General features: G+C 43.1%; 1 protein-coding gene across 5 annotated transcripts in view; it reads right to left on the bottom strand.

Moving 5' to 3' along the window:
- Positions 1 to 19355, bottom strand: part of ABR (ABR activator of RhoGEF and GTPase) — a 612111-nt gene that overhangs the window by 120188 nt on the left and 472568 nt on the right. For all 5 annotated transcript variants that reach the window (XM_040338587.1, XM_040338588.1, XM_040338589.1 and 2 more), the window contains 6 exons: positions 19091 to 19231; positions 17690 to 17811; positions 13075 to 13243; positions 10758 to 10880; positions 7036 to 7111; positions 6493 to 6597 (listed from right to left, as the gene is read on the bottom strand). In XM_040338587.1, coding sequence (XP_040194521.1) covers positions 6493 to 6597; positions 7036 to 7111; positions 10758 to 10880; positions 13075 to 13243; positions 17690 to 17811; positions 19091 to 19231 — 736 coding nt within the window. The remainder of the gene's footprint in view (positions 1 to 6492; positions 6598 to 7035; positions 7112 to 10757; positions 10881 to 13074; positions 13244 to 17689; positions 17812 to 19090; positions 19232 to 19355) is intronic.

Below are 19355 nucleotides of genomic sequence, written 5' to 3'. Positions count from 1 at the left end.
TCAGCTAAGAAAGCAGCCAATATGACTTGGAGGGCAGAGGAGGGGATCAGGGGTCTAATAAATCCCAGATTTCTCTATAAAGAGGATATTTTACTACCCAAGGTGTCACAAGGGATGATAAATATCACTAGTTTTGTTAGCTGTTTTTTTTGTTAAGGTTATCTGAAAGATGGGTTTCAAATGTTTCGAAAGGGGGCGCAGTTTCAGTGCTTGCCATAGGCGCCATTTTCACTAGATATGCCTCTGAATTGGACCTCTAAGTTGGAATCACCTCTACGGAGTGACAGATGTAATCCCATTTGTGTTCTACCACCAATCCGATCCACTAAAAAAAGTGTAGTGGGCTGTGTGCCCGTGTCCGCTCTGCATATTCAGAGCGGACACGGACCTGCCATCCGCCCGCTCTGCTCATTGTGGCCCGCGAACAGTTACCAAGTCGCTTAAGTGGCCCTCACGCTTCAAAAGGTTGGGCACCTCTGGACTACAGCACTGTTTCCATGAATCTGATATTAATTTATCTGAAATTCATCATAAAAAAGAAAGGGAAACTGCACAGTCTACAGGTGTAAACTTGTTTATTAGTTCAACCACATCAAACGTCAGTCCGTCAGATGTGAGGTATGGAACAAACATGGCTGCAGCAGCAGAACACTCCCACACTGCATGCATGCTTTTTTGCACAGCTTCTTTTAGCACCATATATCTGAACTAAAATCCCTTTTAATTAAAATGATTCCAGATAACATTTTATTATTAATGGGGCAAGTCAGAGCCCACAAAAGGTCTGTTGGGAAATTTTCCAGTACCCATGCCAGATTCTGGGAAACACAGAATAAAAGCATTTTGTGCATACCTGTGTCTGCCTGGCAGATGGAAATTTATACAGACATAAACAGGTGAATGCAGAGTTAACCATCCAAATAAACGTACGATACAGTACACGTAGTTTAAGCTGTATGCTGTGCCTAGTTCAATACAAGTTTCATCCAAGACAGATATTTTTATGGTAGGAGGAGGTAGTTTAGTTTGGTTAACCTGCTGTCTACAGATGTGGTCAAAAGTTTTGAGAATGACACAAATATTAAATTTTCACAAAGTGTGCTACCTCAGTTTTTATAATGCCAATTTGCATATACTCCAGAATGTTATGAAGAGTGATCAGATGATTACAAAATCCCTCTTTGCCATGAATACAAACTAATCCTATACAAATCGTTTCCACTGCATTTGTGAAGAAGGCTTCAGGACGCCCAAGAAAGTCCAGCAAGCGTCAGGACCATCTCCTACATTTGATTCAGCTGTGGGATCGGGGCACCACCAGTGCAGAGCTTGCTCAGGAATGGCAGCAGGCACGAAGCAAAGACTTTTGGAGGATGGCCGGGGTGTCAAGAAGGGCAGCAAAGAAACCACTTCTTTGAAATAAAAACACCAGGGACAGGCTGATAGTCTGCAAAATGTACAGGGATTGTACTGCTGAGGACTGAGGTAAAGTAATTTTCTCCCCTTTCTGATTGTTTGGGGCATATGAAGAAAACCTTGTCCGGGGAATTAAAGGTGAGCGTTACCATGAGTCCTGTGTCACGCCAACAGTAAAGCAATACTGAGATTATTCAAGTGTGGGGTTGCTTCTCAGCCAAAAAGTGGGCTCACTTACAATTTTGTCTGAGAAAACAGCCATGAATAAAGAATGGTACAAAAATCATCCTCCGAGAGCAACTTCTCCCAATCATCCAAGAACAGTTTGGTATGAACAAGGCCTTTTCCAGCATGATGGAGCACCTTGTCATAAGGCAAAAGTGATAACTAAGTGGCTTGGGGAACAAAACATCAACATTTTGGGTCCATGGCCAGGAAACTCCCCAAACCTTAATCCCATTGAGAATTGTGGTCAATGCTCAAGAGTGGGTGAAAAACAAAACCAAAAAAACACAAATTCTCCAAGCATTGAATATGCAAGGATGGGCTGCCATCAGTCATCAATCGGGATGTAGCTCAGAAGTTGATTGACAGCATGTCAGGGCAAAAATGCACATATTATCTATTATGACTCTTATTAGAAGAGTCCTGTAAATGCCAATAGCATGGTAAGAAGCCTGCTGCATTCAGTAAACGCAGTGAGAGGCTTTTTATACACTATAATTAAGGTATCCGTCTTGTGGAAGAGACACACCCATGGGTTCATTGAAATAGATACGCCTTATTTGTTGAATTACTTGAACAATTTTTGTCCAGTACTTTTGGATCATAGGACAAGGCCACCACACACAAGCAAGAGTTCCAATAGTATTGCAACCCTGCCAACAAAAAGGTGATAAGTCTGGGCTGTAGACATTGGCTTTGGATGGGGTGATACCACCTTGATAAAAAAAAATAGTAATTTAGTCCAGCAGTTTTTGAGTCTATTGAAAAGACATGGAGTAGCTTCAGAATTTTTAATCATTGGGGTTCGATAAGTACATAATGCAGCTTTTTTTCCCATTTCAACAAATACAATGGGGATTTAGGTTCTACCAAGGAGGTAAGAATAGGAGATGGATTAATTGGTGGGGAAAGAAGTCCCCCAAATGGGATTAGGTCTTTTGCAGAGCATAGGTGACAAGGAAGTGAACATATAAAATGGTGGAGCTGATGGTATTTTCCAGGAGTCCAAAATGTCCCCATTTACTCCTGAGGTTGTGCAAAGAGCAAATACAGTAAGGGAAAAAAGTATATGATCCCCTGCTGATTTTATACATTTGCCCACTGACAAAGAAATGATCGGTCTATAATTTTAATGATAGGTTTATTTTAACAGTGAGAGACAGAACAAAAATATCCAGAAAAACGCATTTCAAAATAGTTATAAATTGATTTGCATTTTAATGGGTGAAATAAATATTTGATCCTCTATCAATCAGCAAGATTTCTGGCATGAAAGTGTCTTCTATACAGGTAACGAGCTGAGATTAGGAGCACTCTCTTAGGAGCACTACCTCACCTCCCTTAGCCAGGGACAAGATTGTAGACCTACACAAGGCTGGAATGGGCTACAAGACCATCGCCAAGCAGCTTGGTGAAAGAAAGACAACAGCTGGTGCGATTATTCGCAAATGGAAGAAACACAAGATAACTGTCACTCTCCCTCGGTCTGGGGCTCCATGCAAGATCTCACCTCATGGAGTCTCCATGAGAATGGTGAGAAATCAGCCCTAAACTACACAGGAGAATCTTGTCAATGATCTCAAGGCAGCTGGGACAAAAGTCACACTGTCAGACTAATTGGCAACATACTATGCCGTGAAGGCCTGAAATCCTGCAACGCCCGCAAGGTCCCCCTGCTCAAAAAAGCACATATACAGGCCTGTCTGAAGTTTGCTAATGAATGTCTGAATGATTCAGAGGAGAACTGGGTGAAAGTGTTGTGGTCAGATGAGACCAAAATCAAGCTCTTTTGCATCAACTCAACTCGCAGTGTTTGGAGAAGGAGGAATGCTGCCTATGACCTCAAGAACACCATCCCCATAGTCAAACATGGAGGTGGAAACAATATGATTAGGGGGGTTTCTGCCAAGGAGACAGGACAACTTTCCCGGGTCGATGGACGGGGGCATGTACTGTCAAATCTTGGGTGAGAACCTCCTTCCCTTAGCCAGGGCATTGAAGATGGGTATTCCAGCATGACAATTACCTAAAACACATGGCCAAGGCAACAAAGGTGTCGTTCAAAAAGAAGCACATTGCATTTGGCCTTGCAATTCTCCAGACCTTAACCCCATAGAAAATATGTGGAGGGTGCTGAAGGTTTTGGGTTAACAAACGCCAGCCTCAAAATCTTAATGACTTGGAGAGGATCTACAAAGAGGAGCGAGACAAAATTCCTCATGAGATGTGTGCAAACCTGGTGGCCAACTACAAGAAACAACTTACCTCTGTGATTGCCAACAAGGGTTTTGCCACCAAGTACCAAGTCATGTTTTGCGAAGGGGCCAAATACTTATTTTGCTATTAAAATGCAAATCAATCGATATGTTTATTCTGTCTTTCACTGTTAAAATAAACCTACCATTAAAATTACAGACTGATCACTTTTCAGTGGGCAAATGTACAAAATCAGCAGAGGATCAAATTCTTTTTCCCTTCACTGTAGTAGAGTTGGACAGGATGTCCTGCAACTACCGTTCTTTAGATTTGGACCAGCGCAAGGAGGAGGGGTCCCTCTTTGTCCAGGAAGAAGTAATTTGTCCCAGTGAGAAGTAAAAGAGGGGAGTTATAAGAGCCGGTTCACACTGGGGCAACACGACTTCCAGCACGACTTTGGGAGGCAACTTGGACACGACTTGAGTATGAATCATCAGGCAACTTACAAGGCAACTTCAAGTTGCCTCCAGGACAGTACAAGGCAACGTCAAGTCGTCTCCAGGACAGGAGGCTTTCCAGTGGCCAATCTAACAACAATCAGCTCTGTGGGAAGGAGGGAGGGGTTTGCCTGAGAAATGTATGTTATCTTCCTGTATTGTTGCATCAGTTAAGACAGTGATCAGACTTCTGAGGCGACTTCCATTGAAATCAATGGGTACAAGTTGCCTACAAGTCAGATTGAAGTAGTACAGGAACCTTTTCTGAAGTCGGAGCGACTTCAGTAGTGTACATTAAGACGGCTCCATTCACTTCCACTTGGGGCAACTTCAAGTCGGATCCCAGGTCGCCCCTGTGTGAACCGGTGTATTGTCACATTCTGCTCCCCATCACAGATTGCTCCGGAAGTGACGTTCTGTCGCCGCAATCTTGCTACACCCCACACCATTGCACAGTAATGATAGAGTGAGAAGGGGGCAAGCGGCCATCTTCTTACACCCACTGGAGTTTTAGATTTCACAAGTATTTTCAACACAAAACGGAGCTTATATGCTTAAATACAGTGTTTGTAAATCTGATGGACTGTTTACATGTTAAATGTGACAATCAGAGGTGTTCTGTCACATTAGTAACCATGTAAGGTCAGCAGATTTGCTGCTGCGTTTAAAATTCAACATGTAAACAGTCCTTCGGATTTCCAAATACTGTATTTAAGCATATAAGCTCCGTTTTGTGTTGAAAATACTTGTGAAATCTAAAACTCCGGTGGGTGCAACAAGATGTCCGCTTGCCCCCTTCACACTCTATCATTACTGTGCATGAGTGTGGGGTGTAGCAAGATGGCGGCGACAAAACGTCACTTCCGGAGCATTCTGTGATAGGGAGCGGAATGTGACACTACACCGGCTCTTAAGCCATCATGTTTACTATTTTTTGATGCAAATAAGGAGACAAACGCAAACATGGTCAGGACAATCATGCAAGGCAGACTGCAATCAGTAGGCCACATGCACACTGGATATTTTTAGTGCTGCCGTTAGGGGCGTCTGGCGCTTTTTTTTTTCCTTTTTTTGTATCTAAGCATCCCTGCATGTTGGTCTGTGTCCACATACACATAGGCATTTAAAAGCAGGGACGTTTAAAAGGCAGAAAGTGCAAGTGCATCCTGGAGCAGCAGTGTTTTGGCTTAAAAAAGCTTGATGCCTGTAAATGCATCCAAATGCACATTAACGTTAGGTGCGCTTAGCTCTTGAACATTAATTTATTTCAATAACTTGACACACCTAAAACGCATTTACAAGCGTCAAGCGTTTTTTCTGCCAAAACGCTGCTGCCAGGAGGAAAGGCATCTAGGAGAGATGGCCAAACCTCCAGTGTACTTGAGGCCATTAAAAAAAGCTTTTTTTTTTGTTCTGGAGCCAGAACCTCGGCACTACATGGTTTCATTGTGGGACAAGCAAGCTATTGGCACAGTGGCTCCTGGTGAAGATTGTGGTGATTATGCATGGTGTTAGGGGGGTTAAGCTAGGTACGTATTAGGAGCTCAGTGATTTGGCAGTAATGGCACACTTTGGGGTGGCCATTTTACATGCTCAGTTAGGTGTTCAGTGTTCATGTATGGGGGGCGGGATGAGGTTAAGTGCTAGGGTAATGTTTTAGTCATGGGGATCCCTTTTTATATTTTAACATTTAACTTCTAACATCAGACGGTCTGCAGATTTATTTCACGTGTTCTTGGGACTAGCCCCATAAATGTATTGCCTACGAATGATCAGGAGGTAAATGTGTTATGAACAGTGCTACCACTGTACTGATCTCCACATCCAACAAACTACAGTACTGATCATGGAACTCTAAATTCTACACAAATAATAATCAGACAGATGTCATGGATTAAGTGTCTGGCTAAAGGACAAACTGTGCTTCCCGCTGGCAACCAGTCAGCCACTCCATTGTTTCTAAAATATCGCAGAAAGAGCAAAAGTTGGCTAGGAGAAAAATAAAGATTGGTTTTCAATCATACACTTTACACTCGAATCGCAGTATTTCCAGTAATTATTACCATTATCGGAAACCATTTAAAAAAAAAAAAGAACAAAGCAGCACCACCTTGTGGTAATAGTAGTGCTACTACAACCCTTTGACAAATACACTTACCATCTTTATTGCTGATTATTGGCATGTTATGAACTGTTCGCAGCTTAAAGCAGGACCCGGTAAGTACCTGGAGCTCCAAAGTACTAAGTGCAAATGCTTGTAAATCTAAAATGAAAAGAATAAAATTATTCAGACTTGGGTAATACATTTTCAAAAAAGCAAAGCTTTTCTGCATGTTCAGGTTAAAGGATAAGTTCACCTTTCATAACATTCCCTTATTCAGGGTGTAACATGTAATAAAAGCACATGCCCCCACTCCCCTTAGCGGCTATAGTCCTCAATGAACTATTTATTCATTCTTTCTGTCAGAATGTATCGGTTTCCTGGTACGAGGAAGTAGATAAAGTGACAGGAGACCTGCATGGCATCAGCAATCTACTGATCTCTGGTGCAATGCTTTACAGGCTCCTGGAACAAAAAAACAAAAAATGCATTTTTTTTTTACCGGCAAACTTTTTTTTTGCAAAAGGTGAACTTATCCTTTAACGGAGACTTCGTCATACATTTTACTAAAATGATCACAAAGTATGCAGAGGTAAACACCTTTCTTCTGCAGCTTCTGAATAGCTTCTCTCCACTCTGATCGCTCATAATCTGATGACAGCAGGAAGAGGTAGCTCTGAAAATCAAATCAAATATTTAGTTACATCACAGCAATTTCTAGGTTAGCACACATTTATCAATGACATGTCACAGGACATCGAATGTATTTCTGCTACACACCATTTTCAATAGACCTGACTCTAACATAACTCAAAGCAATTTCCGGAATTCTGTTAAAAATTACTGTCATATACATTGTAGAATTTAAAGATGATGTCATTCCTTACTGAATTATATTCAGTTTGCTAAAATACTGTGTATCAAATAATTGCTATTTTAATAAAAAAAAAAGTAAAAGCTTTTTATCTTTTTGTGGCATCTTTGTGCTCCGATTTCCTTAAGTCTCCTTTAGGCAATTTCTGTCTACATGTATGCCAGGGATGGCTGCAGTGGTGGTACGTCCATAAGGGGCGCACGGGCGCCGCCCCCTCTCTGCCACTTCTTTATCACCATAGATTTTTGCATTGCATGAATCTATCTATGGTCGCCGCTGCCACCCCCTATCCAGGTGCCCAGCCCCTTTTTGGGTGTCGGGCACCTGAATTACAGCGGCAGGGGTATTTTTTGGATGCACCTGATTAGAGCCCATAGGCTCGCTGTTCACTCGTTGTGTTGGGAAAATAAATTAATTTGCTTTCCTAACACTTAACCACCTCTCAGCCAATCAGTTGCTTGGGTCTGTTACCTGTCACCTGATTGGATGAAAGGACAGGCGCTGTGATTGGACGCCTAATAGAGAGGACAGGAGAAGACCTCAAGGAGCGTGGAGGACACCACCGCCGTGAGACAGGTAAGTGCTGGGTGGGCAGGGGATGCACACTGGCAGCATTTGATGGGGCACAGTGGCTGCGCTTGATGGGGCACAGTGGCTGCGCTTGATGGGGCACAGTGGCTGCGCTTGATGGGGCACAGTGGCTGCGCTTGATGGGGCACAGTGGCTGCGCTTGATGGGGCACAGTGGCTGCGCTTGATGGGGCACAGTGGCTGCGCTTGCTGTTTTTTTTTCCAGTTTGTTTGCGCCCCCCCAAAAAGTTTGAGCACCAGCCACCACTGGGTGGTTGTATGGCATTTCTCCGGGCAGGTTTCCTAAACAGTGGAATATGTTTGCATAATCGTTTTTTTTAAATGGTCACATGTTCTGAAAGCTTGCCAATCCCCTTTTATGTCCAGATTTCATTAGTAGCTGGTCGTGTTTATACTTTGTATACTGGTGTACTGCCATTTCTTTATTATTGTCTTGTTGACATGGATATGCCTTTGGTCTCATGTTTAATCTGTCTTTGGTCACATGTAGTATCCATTAAAAGCCTGTGCGACGGGCTGACAACGCATGAGAAGATTTGAGAGCGAGGGATAGAGCATTGTCATCCAAAAACAGGAAGTACCTAAACAAAGGTTTTTATGGGAGAATCCCCAGGTATTATTTTATTAAATGCAGATTTAAAAATATATATAAAAAAAGCCTTTAAATTATATGCAAGTGTTGAAGCTTTTGAGATTTTAGAAACTGAGGTTTTATATACATTCAAAATCGGACATTAGCATGTGGTCATTCTCAGCATTGTGCACCTTAGCTCCAGCAACACCTTATGCTCCAAGCGAGTTTTGCATTACCATACAAATCTGTGGACTGCAAAACCTAAATAAAGCAGGTCAGTGGGTGGTCAGCAGTTACATGCACTAATGTGAATTCTTCTTGAATGATTTAGTACTTGGTGGAGAAACCCTTGGGGAGGCAAGACATTTCTTGTAGTTGGTGACCAGGTTTGCACACTTCTCGGGAGGGATTTTGATCCAATGTTCTTTACAGATCGTCTCTAAATACTTAAGATTTCTTGGCTGTCTCTTGTCCATTGGCCCCTAAATGCGGCAAAGTTGGTCTGTAACTTTAGCAGAGAAACAGCCTCAAATTAAGTTTGTACCTCCGTGCTTGACTGTAGGGATGGTGTTCTTGGGGTCAGAGTCAGCATTTTTTTCATCCAAACATGGCGAGTCGAGTTGATGTCAAAGAGCTCAATTTTGGTCTCCTCTGAATGCAGCACTTTTGCCCAATCCTTCTTTGAATCGTTTAGATGTTCATTGGCCTGACTGTACCTCTTGAGGAGGGAGACTTGACATGTTTGGAGGAAGAAAAATGCTGACGATGACCCCAAGAACACTATCCTTACAGTCAAGCACAAAGGTGGAAACATTATGCTTTGGGGACCAACTTTGCTACATTATGGGGCCATGTATTCTAAAATCTTGGATGAGCACCTTCTTCCCTCATGGATGGGTCTTTCAGCATGCCAATGACCCAAAACATACTGCCAAGGCAACAAAGGAGTGTCTCGAGAAGAAGCTCATTAGGGTAATGGCGTTGCCTAGCCAGTCTCCAGACATAAATTTTATAGAAAATTTATGGAGGGAGCTGAAACTTTTGAGTTGCCACCCGACACCAAAAAAAACTTGAGAATTTAGAGAAGATCTGTAAAAAAGAGAGTGGACCAAAATCCCTGAGATGTGTGCAAACTTGGTCACCAGCTACAAGAAATGTCTTACCTCTGTGCTTGCCAACAAGGGTTTCTTCACAAAGTACTAAGTCATGTTTTGGTTGGGGATCATACACTTATTTTACTCACTGAACTGCAATTCAATTTATTACATTTGTATCATGTGTTTTTTTTTCTGGATTATTGGTCGATATTCTGTCTCTATCATTTAAAATACACCTATGATAAAAAATTATAGACCCTTCATTTTCTTTGTAAGTGGGCAAACTTACAAAATTTGTAGGGGATCAAAAAATTATCTTCCCCACTGTAAGACCACTGGATCACTCACTGGCCAATGACATATTCTCTTTAGACCTCTTCTGGGTCTTCAGCCTGTTGATTTGCTGGCGGGGATGACAAGATTTCTGTACGTGCTTATGGGAACCAGAACATTGTGAACAGGCAGGCAAGTTTTGTCTTCTTGCAAAAGAGACATGGCATATCTCTTCTGCAACAAAGATCCTGTGTGCAAATGTTTTAGTTCCACTTTAACTGTCCATTGGGAGAACAGTTCTTGTTGGTCATAGAAAGAAGATCATCCTACTATACTATACCGTAACATGAAAAGTACATTCTGATAAGCTGCTAAAGGCAACAAGTCAACTTAAATCATGAGACAAAGGTTGAGTATAATATTAAGTGTTCTCATTAGGGATATGGCTACAAATCTGAAGGAGGAAATGTACCACAGTGTCTTAGCTTTTCTTCACTTTTCTACAAACCTGCTAGCTGTATCTCTCAATAAAACAACGTGTGGTCTGTAAAAGGAATTATTCCTTTGAAGACTCTGCTTTAAAGTAATATGTCCTTGTGATTTGGACTCAAAGGCAAAAAGTGGGTTTAAAGCCAAGTCAGTAGAAGATGTGGAGTGGAGTTCACACAGCTCCCACGCACTTTTTCCCTGGGCAGCCTGACTCACTGCTCACATCAGACGCTGCAGAATTCCCCTTCTGGCATCATCCGCTCCATATCTAAATGTTCAAAGCATGCAAATAACCATGGCTGCCTCCTCACAATCCCCTAGTGGAAAAGCCAAAGCGGATTCCCACTTCTATGCCTCATACAACTCCGTCTCCCTGCTGAGGCCACACAGCTGCCAGCTGAAAGCAGTCCTGGCCCACAGCTCACCTTGCCATTCTTGTTGTGGATTCTGAAAGGGATGGTAGGAGAGAACAGCAGAAGCCAGGATTCATATTCAAACATCTTTTTCTTCAGCCGCTCAATAGCACGACTTGATCCCTTGTTGGACTTCTGCAGAGACAGATAAGATGGCAACATATTAGGACACTAGAAGTTGGCCATGGAATGTCTATGCAGCCACATCAACCTTTGGGAGACACTATAGCCTCTTGTAACCTCAATCCTTGCTCCAATGTATGCGAACAGGGCTTTACAGACTCAAAAACTGAGCAATGCTTGAACCAGTTAGCACAATCAGCTTATAATTATAATTTCACAGGTACAGAATTAAGGCAACTCTGAAGTGGGAATAATGGGGGGTAAAAGGATTTTAAAAATGGTGCACAAGAATAAAGCCGGGATTAAAAAATAAAAATAAGCCATTTGGCCGGCAGCACAAGTCTCAAAGGTTAGTTTGAGACTTAAAAATACATATTCTAGACAATATCCATCATTATTGGTTTATAAAAAATGTTTTTTTTTCAAATCATGGTTATGCTGATCCATGTCAAGCTTTTAGGGCTCATGCACATTGGACGTTTGAATATTTTCTCTGAACGGCTTTTAAAATTACATATCGTGCACACAGGCTTATACACATTTGCATGTTTGTCATTAATGCATTCTTTTGGGCAGATTATTATTTAGTTATGGCCACTTTAGTGCACAAATGCGCCTAAACACATCTAGTGCTTATGTGCATTTTATATTTTTTCTGCTTAAAAGCTTTTCTCCTGAATGTGCTGATGGTGGATGTTTTTCAACCTGTACATGCTCCTCTTCTAACAGGTCTGTAAATGCCTATGTGTGCATGGACACATAGGCTAACATAGGGGGGGGCGTGTTTACAGGCAGAAAAAAAAAATAAACGCAAAACGCCTGTTCAAGTTGTTTTTCTTTTTTAAGCCCAGTGTGCAGGAGCCCTAAGACCCGGTTCACACAAGGGCGGCACGACTTTGGGGGCGACTCGGCAAGGCGATCTCACAACTTCAGAGGCAACTTGCAAAATTACTTCTGTATTGAAGTCAATGCAAGTCGCCCCCAAAGTCGTGCAGGAGCCTTTTTCTAAGTCGGAGCAACTTGAGTTGCTCCTATTAGAACGGTTCCATTGAACAGAGCGGAGCGCGATTTGTCAGGCGGCTAAGTCGCCTGACGCGTTGCCCCTGTGTGAATGGCTCTTAGAGTTACCAAAATCCAGGCAGCAAGCAAAGTAGGATCAATTTCGTTAAACACTATTGGAGAGGTCAGCAATCATGTTGGACTAAGGTGTACTTGGGTCCTATAGGTGGACGGGACTTTGGGATTGCTGGGGCGCTTTCTCCTGCCAGGCACCAAGAAGCTTATATACTCTAAAAAAAAAATTATGCTGAATGATTAGTCCACCCACAGCTACATTATCAAATATCCAGAAACTTCCACAAACCTTATTACTGCCACTGACATGTCACACATTGAACACAACAGTAACCCCCACCATCTTTACCAGGCTCCGCTATCTGACCTGCTACTCTGGGAAACAAATCGGTGGGTTTAGTTCTGCTTTATTATTAACAGGGTTGCTTACAATGGTCAGCTTTCATTCTTTCAAATATCATACAAGCAAAAAAATGGTTGCAGAATCTCCCTAAAAAGTGTTTGCTGGAGTTCAAGTTTATTTTGTTAGCCAAGTCCATCTACATCCGCTAGTGTATCCAACACCACCCTAAGCCAACATAGGGAGGAATAGGCTGCTAGGTTTAGGTAAATACAGCTATTCTTTATAGCAGTCCTAAAGGCTGAAGGTTTCCAACGTACGTAAATGTTATGTACAGATTACCCCCCACCTCCCTCCTTATACTTACCTGAGCCTGATCTCAATCCAGCGATGTCCATGAGAGCAGAAGCTCTCCTGGTTCTCTCCCTCCTCATTGGCTCCCATTGCTGTTGATCACAGCCAGTGAGACAGGGCTGAGCCATGCTCTGTGTGCCTTATGGAGACACAGAGCGAGGCTCGGCAGCAAGCATGCAGTGCCCCCAAAGCAAGTGGTCCACTATAGGGGCACTCAGGAGGTAAAAGGAACACTGGCAGGGGACCCAAGAAGAGTAGGTTGTGCAAAACCATTGCACAGAGTAACAAGTATGACAGGTTTATTTTAAAAAACAAAAAAACAACTACAACTTCACCTTTACTATCCCTTTAATATAACACTCTTCTTTTATGCTCTATGAGTTAGACCTTCAATAATGCTTCAGTCACAGGAAAAACAATTTGGTTGCATACACTGACCTTTTCTTTTTGGATCTCACTTTTCAGAACTGAGATCTTTGCTTTCATATCTTCAATCTCATGGTCAGGTGTAGCGTGAAGTTGAGGAATGGGCTCAGACTCCTCCGCAGAGGGGAACACCAGATCCGCCAAAGGAATGTACCACTTGCAGTCATACTGCTGGTGCTTGCTGTTCATGAAAGATATATAGTTAAAAATCCAGTATCCCAAATAAATACAGAAACCAAACCCTTCCAAAATCTTAAAGTGTCTTTTGGATTTGTAGACTTGGGGGATTGGTTTAATGTTTTGCTTTCATGTGAATTCAGTTGGCATGTTAAATCAGTTTGAAATGCTTCTGACCTCCTAAGCCACATCAAGCCACATTCCCACCGACTTGTATGGGGAGAAAGGCAACTCTGGTATGAATGGTCCATAAAATGTACACCTTTATCTTCCTTGTAATCATGCCAAGATTATGCTGTAAACAGAATCTTACACACAATTCCGTACCCCAAATGACTGTTTTACTACTTTTCCAGGATTCTGCACAGGCTTTGAAGTCAAATGACAGGCATCCCCTGGCACATCCTGCACTAAAATGTCATCTTTGGTATGACACTTGAAAAGCCACTGCACATCTAAATGATTGCTAGGGGATACGATGCTGCTCATCATTACTACCATAACACTGCTCAGATCAAAGTTTTTTTCCCAACAACGTTTTTTTTCCTAGATGCCCCTATAGAAGCTTGCACAGAGAGAAAAAGATTGTCTGTCGTTATTTACCCACTTGACCTCTGAAAATGCTAGTTATCTGGCTGTTTAAATCACTGACCAGAAAGCATACAGTGACTGTGTACTTGTTCCAGGTAAGGATTAAGGATCAACATGGAGGTTACGGAGCATGGATTATGTCTTTCTGTAATGCCACCTACAAGTGAAATCTGGTATTGTAGCATGGAGGTTACAGAGCATAGATTACATCTTTTTGTAATGCCACCTACAGGTGAAATCTAGTATTGTAGCATAACCATTCACACAAACCCATGTCTATGGAGAAAGTCAGACTTAGGGAGGCTTTAGATCGATCTACAAAAATGAAGTCCAATACTTTTTCTTGGCCAACTTAAAGGGGAGTTCCAGCCAATTGGTATGTTTATTAAAAGTCAGCAGCTACAAAAAGTGTAGCTGCTGGCTTTTAATAAACAGACACTTACCTGCTCCAGCGACGCGCCGGCCGGGGCTCCGCTCCTCTCCCCCCCCTCCCCGGCTGGCGTCTTCATTCTCAGTGTGGGCACCCGGCCGTGACAGCTTTCGGCTTCACGGCCGGGCACCCACTGCGCATGCGCGAGCGGCACTGCGCATGCGCGAGCGACGCGGCGCTGCGCCGTGTAATTGGCCAGGAGATCGCCTAGGACCTGTGACGTGTCCTAGGCGATCGCCTACAGCAGCCCCTTGCTGTAAGCGATTAAGCTTAGTCGCCTACAGGAAGGAGGAAGTGGGACAGGAAGTCCCACTCTTCCTGAAGCCCCCCACTCCCCCCCCAAAAAAATGACATGCCAAATGTGGCATGTAAGGGGGAGAGGAGTGGGTTAAGAGGAAGTTCCAAATTTGGGTGGAACTCCTCTTTAATGCCTAATTCCATGTACACACGGTCGTTTTTTGTGATGAAAAAAAAAACGTAATTTTTTAGCATGAAACGTTTTTCAAACTTCATTTTAAAAAACGACGTTGCCTACACACCATCAATTTTTCAAAATGCTCTAGCAAAGCGCGGTTACATTCAGCACGTACGGCGGCACTCTGTTCCATTCAAGCTTGAGTCATAACTTGCTTCTGAGCATGCGCGGGTTTAAAAACGTCATTTTAAACGACATAAAAAATTGAAGCATGCTCGAATTTTTTTTGTCGTTTTTCAGAAGACATAAAAAGACGTTTTCCCCACACACGGTCATTTTAAATGACGTTTTTAAAAACGACCGTGTGTACGCGGCATAAGAGTACCTAAAACAAAAAAAACAGCACAAGGGACATTACTTTTAGTAATGATGTGACCCTTGTGTAGCCATGTCCTCCTTTCACTGAATACTTCGTCCTTTAATGCCCTTCACACCCCATAACCATAATCTTCTGGTGCAGTGGAGGTTACTGGAACTAAGTGGCTGTGATAGACACTCATCAAGAGTGCCCAACTATGCCTGCCTTTTCCACCTTACTGCTCCATTCCTAGCAGCCATTACTACCAGTGCTGGTGCTAGGCTATTTTGCACCCTAGACAAGATCAGCTATGTGGTAGTATGCTGCCAGGAGGGTGAAGATGACAGGGGGTAGGTGGTAGGAAGCTGACTGGAGGGATGCAGATGACAGGGGTGGGGTGATAGGAAGTTGAGAGGGGGGTTGAAGATGACAGGGTGTGGGGTGGTAGGAAGCTGACATGGGGGATAAATGTGACAGGGGGTACAGAGGGGATGATGATAAAATGTACGATGACAGGACTCGGAGGTAGGGTGGTGGGATGCCAAGAACAGGAGGATAAGGAGCATGATGACAGGTGAACAGTAGGTGGCATCAGGGCTGTGTGTGTGTGGTCAGGGGCAGCTGATAATGGCATGATTCGGTGTGCCCTCAGAGAGTTACGTCACAGAATGCCGTCAGTGTCGGGCAGCAGTGCTGTAACTTGAGACAGACTCTGGCAGACTGGCTCCTCTGTGATCGCAACTCTTGCTCCGGCAGGTCTTCCACTACAGATGTCCATCCTGGAGAGATCAGGGAGCTGCTCAGCCACAGTGGCCATTATCCGGGCTCTGCACATGGTAGGAGATTCGCAGAGCGTGGGAGAAGGAAGAGCCGGGGAAGAGGAGCCCATGGATCCACCCACTGACCCAACAACTGTTGGATCTAGGTTGTGACAAGCTCCCAGTACCGCCTCCTCTTCCTCCTACCATTTGCACCCTGAAAGGACTACTACTGTCACACATCGATATAGGAAACCAGTCGCCATGGCTGCGCCCTAGGAAGCGGCCTAGTTTGCCTAGTGGTAGCACCGGCCCTGATTACTACAGCTTCTACACCTAAAACAGGATCTATGACTGGAGTATGGGTAGATGATTCAACGGTCTACCACCTCCATTCATAGATTGTGTTTCATTCATAGAAGCTCTGGTAATGGCTTTTATGCTGGGTGGAAAGGGCAGGCATAGTCCTGCACTCTTGATGAGTGCCTGTCACAGCCCATTAGTTCTTTGAAGCCCAGCCGGACCAGAAGATTACTGCGGTAGGGGCGGGGGCATCTAAGGAGGAAGATTTCAGATATAGGACAGAAAAGCACAAGGGATATATCTCACTGAAGCCAGCTAGTTCTAGGCTTTAAAGTGGAATTAAACCCACTGATTTAATGGTTTCTCAAACAGTTATATTTAAAGCATGCCGTGAATGATAATCTGTCACCTTTGCTTTTGCCCTCAACTGAACTGTACCATGGCAAATTTAGTTTAAACAGATGCCAAGATGGCAGCTTCCTTGGCTGTGAAGTATAGGAGCGTTTAGTTCCACTAAGTAAATAAAGATACAAGCTTTTGGAAAAAGTTATGTTTCTTCCTCAGGCATTATACAACTTACTGAGGAACAAACCCAACGTGTTCAGAAAGCTTGCATCTTTCATAACCTAGGATAGCCAATAAAGGGTATAAACTAAGGCCAGCAAAATACAAAACAAATTTCTTTCCTGCAAACATGGTAAGAAATTAGCTTGATTCCCCCATCAACACAGACATTGTTGATGCAGGAATCCCACCTGTTGGGTCATTGTCTTCTCCTGGTGGGGGAGGGCAGGGGTAGCCGTGCCCACCGGGAGAAGGCAGTGATTATTGCTAGCGGCTAAAGCAGCTGCTAGTGATAATTTCAGGTAAAACCCAACATACTGGTTGTACCCAAGTTAATCGGGGGGGGGGGGGGGGGCAGGCACAGGGATGGCCGGGAGAACACAATGATTACGGCATTTGTGCTAGTGGCTAGAAATCTGACAGGCTGGTTGTACTCAAGTCGATCAACGTTGGTACAATTAGCTTGCCAATCGATAGTTTTAATCTTGGCTGGTCCCTGCTAAACCGGCTGAGATTCGGACCCTTTGATGTTAGGACCATCCTACCCTCACACATTTACCCAGCTGACATCCATGTTCAGCAACATATATTTTTCTGAATAATAGCACATATAGCCTATTTGAATCCCTGCTAAGAGGAATATACTGATCATATATAGTGTTCAATTTCCCAGCATATTCCATTTTTGATTTTATTTGGCTTTTTTTCTGCCCTGTGCTCTACAATCACTTGTGTCTGTATATGTTGACTGCTCTGACTGGGTTATGAATGCGATATGCGCAGCTGCAATTCCCCTGGTTTTTAGACAACGTTGTCTTCTTTTTTAAATGTGTAACCACCCTATCCATCTGCCACTTCCCTCTTGTTTTAATAAATGATTGCTGTGTGTTTTTTCCACTATTAAAATTCATTGTACCATCCACAGTGTTCTGTTTTGGTCTTCTTTAGAGAACTTTATTCTCTTATTTTCTTGTTAGAAGATTAAATGTGAATGAGAATTAAATCACCAACATCTCAAGTTTTTCACCTACCCAACAGCTGTCTTCTTGAGCTTGGCACAGAGCAGGAGGTCTGTAAACAAGAAGAGGTGACGCAGCTTGCGGGAATTTTCTGAGAGTTCCACCAAGAAACCATCTTTAATTAGTTGCCGGGTCTGCAAATTAGAGAACATTTTATTAAACCATTTCAGTTTCACCAGTAAAGCAATGTAGACAATAACAGACCTCTGATATACGTTGGCAAAAGATGAAAAATGTACCTTGCTTTTACCTGCTATGGGCTTCATTTAATTGCAAGAATAATGTCTTAGTTTTTTCTCATTTATGTCATTGTATTCACTTGTTCCTGAAACACTAGCAATACCAAAATGTACATCTAAACCAGTGATCTCCGAACTGCGGCCCTTTTCTTGGCGTTATCTAGCCCTTGGGACACTTTCCCTTCCTCTGAAACCAATGTGGCATAATTTCTGTTACTGACAACAAGGGGGCACCATTTCTCCCATTGACACCAGTGATGGGGCACAGTTCCTCGTACTGACACCAACGATGGTGCATTATTCCTCCCCCTAATGCTGTCTAAGATGTACTGTTTACTCCCATGGACACCAGGACAATTTCTACTTCCAATTGCCACAGTCCACCCCCCCTCAAGTCTGAAGGACTGGCAATTTGTTTAGAAAACCCTGGTCTAAACATGAAGACAAGCAAGGTTAGCTAAAGATAGTCCAGTAATTACAAGTGATGCATTTTGTTTTATGCATGGCTTTCTAGCGATCAGGATATTTTTTTCGTGAGAAAACACCCACTTTCTTACTGAATGACTACCACAAACCACTTCCTACTAATACCATATACCACTTACATAAAATGCTGTTTCCCATGATATGATTCAGCTTGTGAGGTAGCCCATGGTATTATTTAGCAGTAGGAGGTCCTTGGTATTTTACGGAGCTTCGTCAAGATCCTTCCAAGAATTTGCCCGGAAGTGATGCCACATTTTTACTCATCTATGAAGATACGTGAAGAATCTAAGGTGGCATGCATGGGGTGCAGTCAGTGTCGAGCACTGATCACATCCTGTCAGAGTTCAGATATCTTACCATTTATGGCCAGCCTAACTGGGACATGCCAAGAAGAGAAACATAATGAAAGCAAAAAAAGTACCATGGGCTGAAATGTGCCATGCTGTTCTTTCATAACCCTTCCACCTCCCAGAAGTGCCGTGTTTCATCTGCTGCTAAACATAGAGGTGACCACACATATGAAAACATTACTATGAAAATCTGGGAAATAAAGTCATGAACTGAGAGTTGAGTTGAGTGCCACCTTGATATACCCTTTACCCTGTAGGATCCCGACACGCTTGAGGAAAGGATTTGTATTCTATCAGTGATCAACTTTACTTGTTCGAATGTAAAGGGCATTTCTCACCTCTCCCTTAGGTGTTGTGACAGCAGTTCTCCTGGGATCGATGTCCTCATTGATACTAGAGAGGAAATTCTGGGAGATACGTAGAGCATCTTGTAGCAAGGGATAGTCCGGGTGGTCAGCAGGCGTATGTTTAAGAAGATCCTAGTAGATTAAAATAACAAACATATTATTTTTGGGCTTATATGACAATTAACAACTAAAACAGCATGTTACCAAGTCATCAGGGGGATTGTATATGTGAAGGTCAAGTCTCAATTGCTGATTT

This window comes from Rana temporaria, chromosome 2 (assembly GCF_905171775.1).
Source record: "Rana temporaria chromosome 2, aRanTem1.1, whole genome shotgun sequence".
In the NCBI taxonomy this organism is placed as follows: Eukaryota; Metazoa; Chordata; class Amphibia; order Anura; family Ranidae; genus Rana; species Rana temporaria.
The sequence above is the reverse complement of the archived record's forward strand: the minus strand, read 5'-3'. Positions and strand labels throughout refer to the sequence as shown.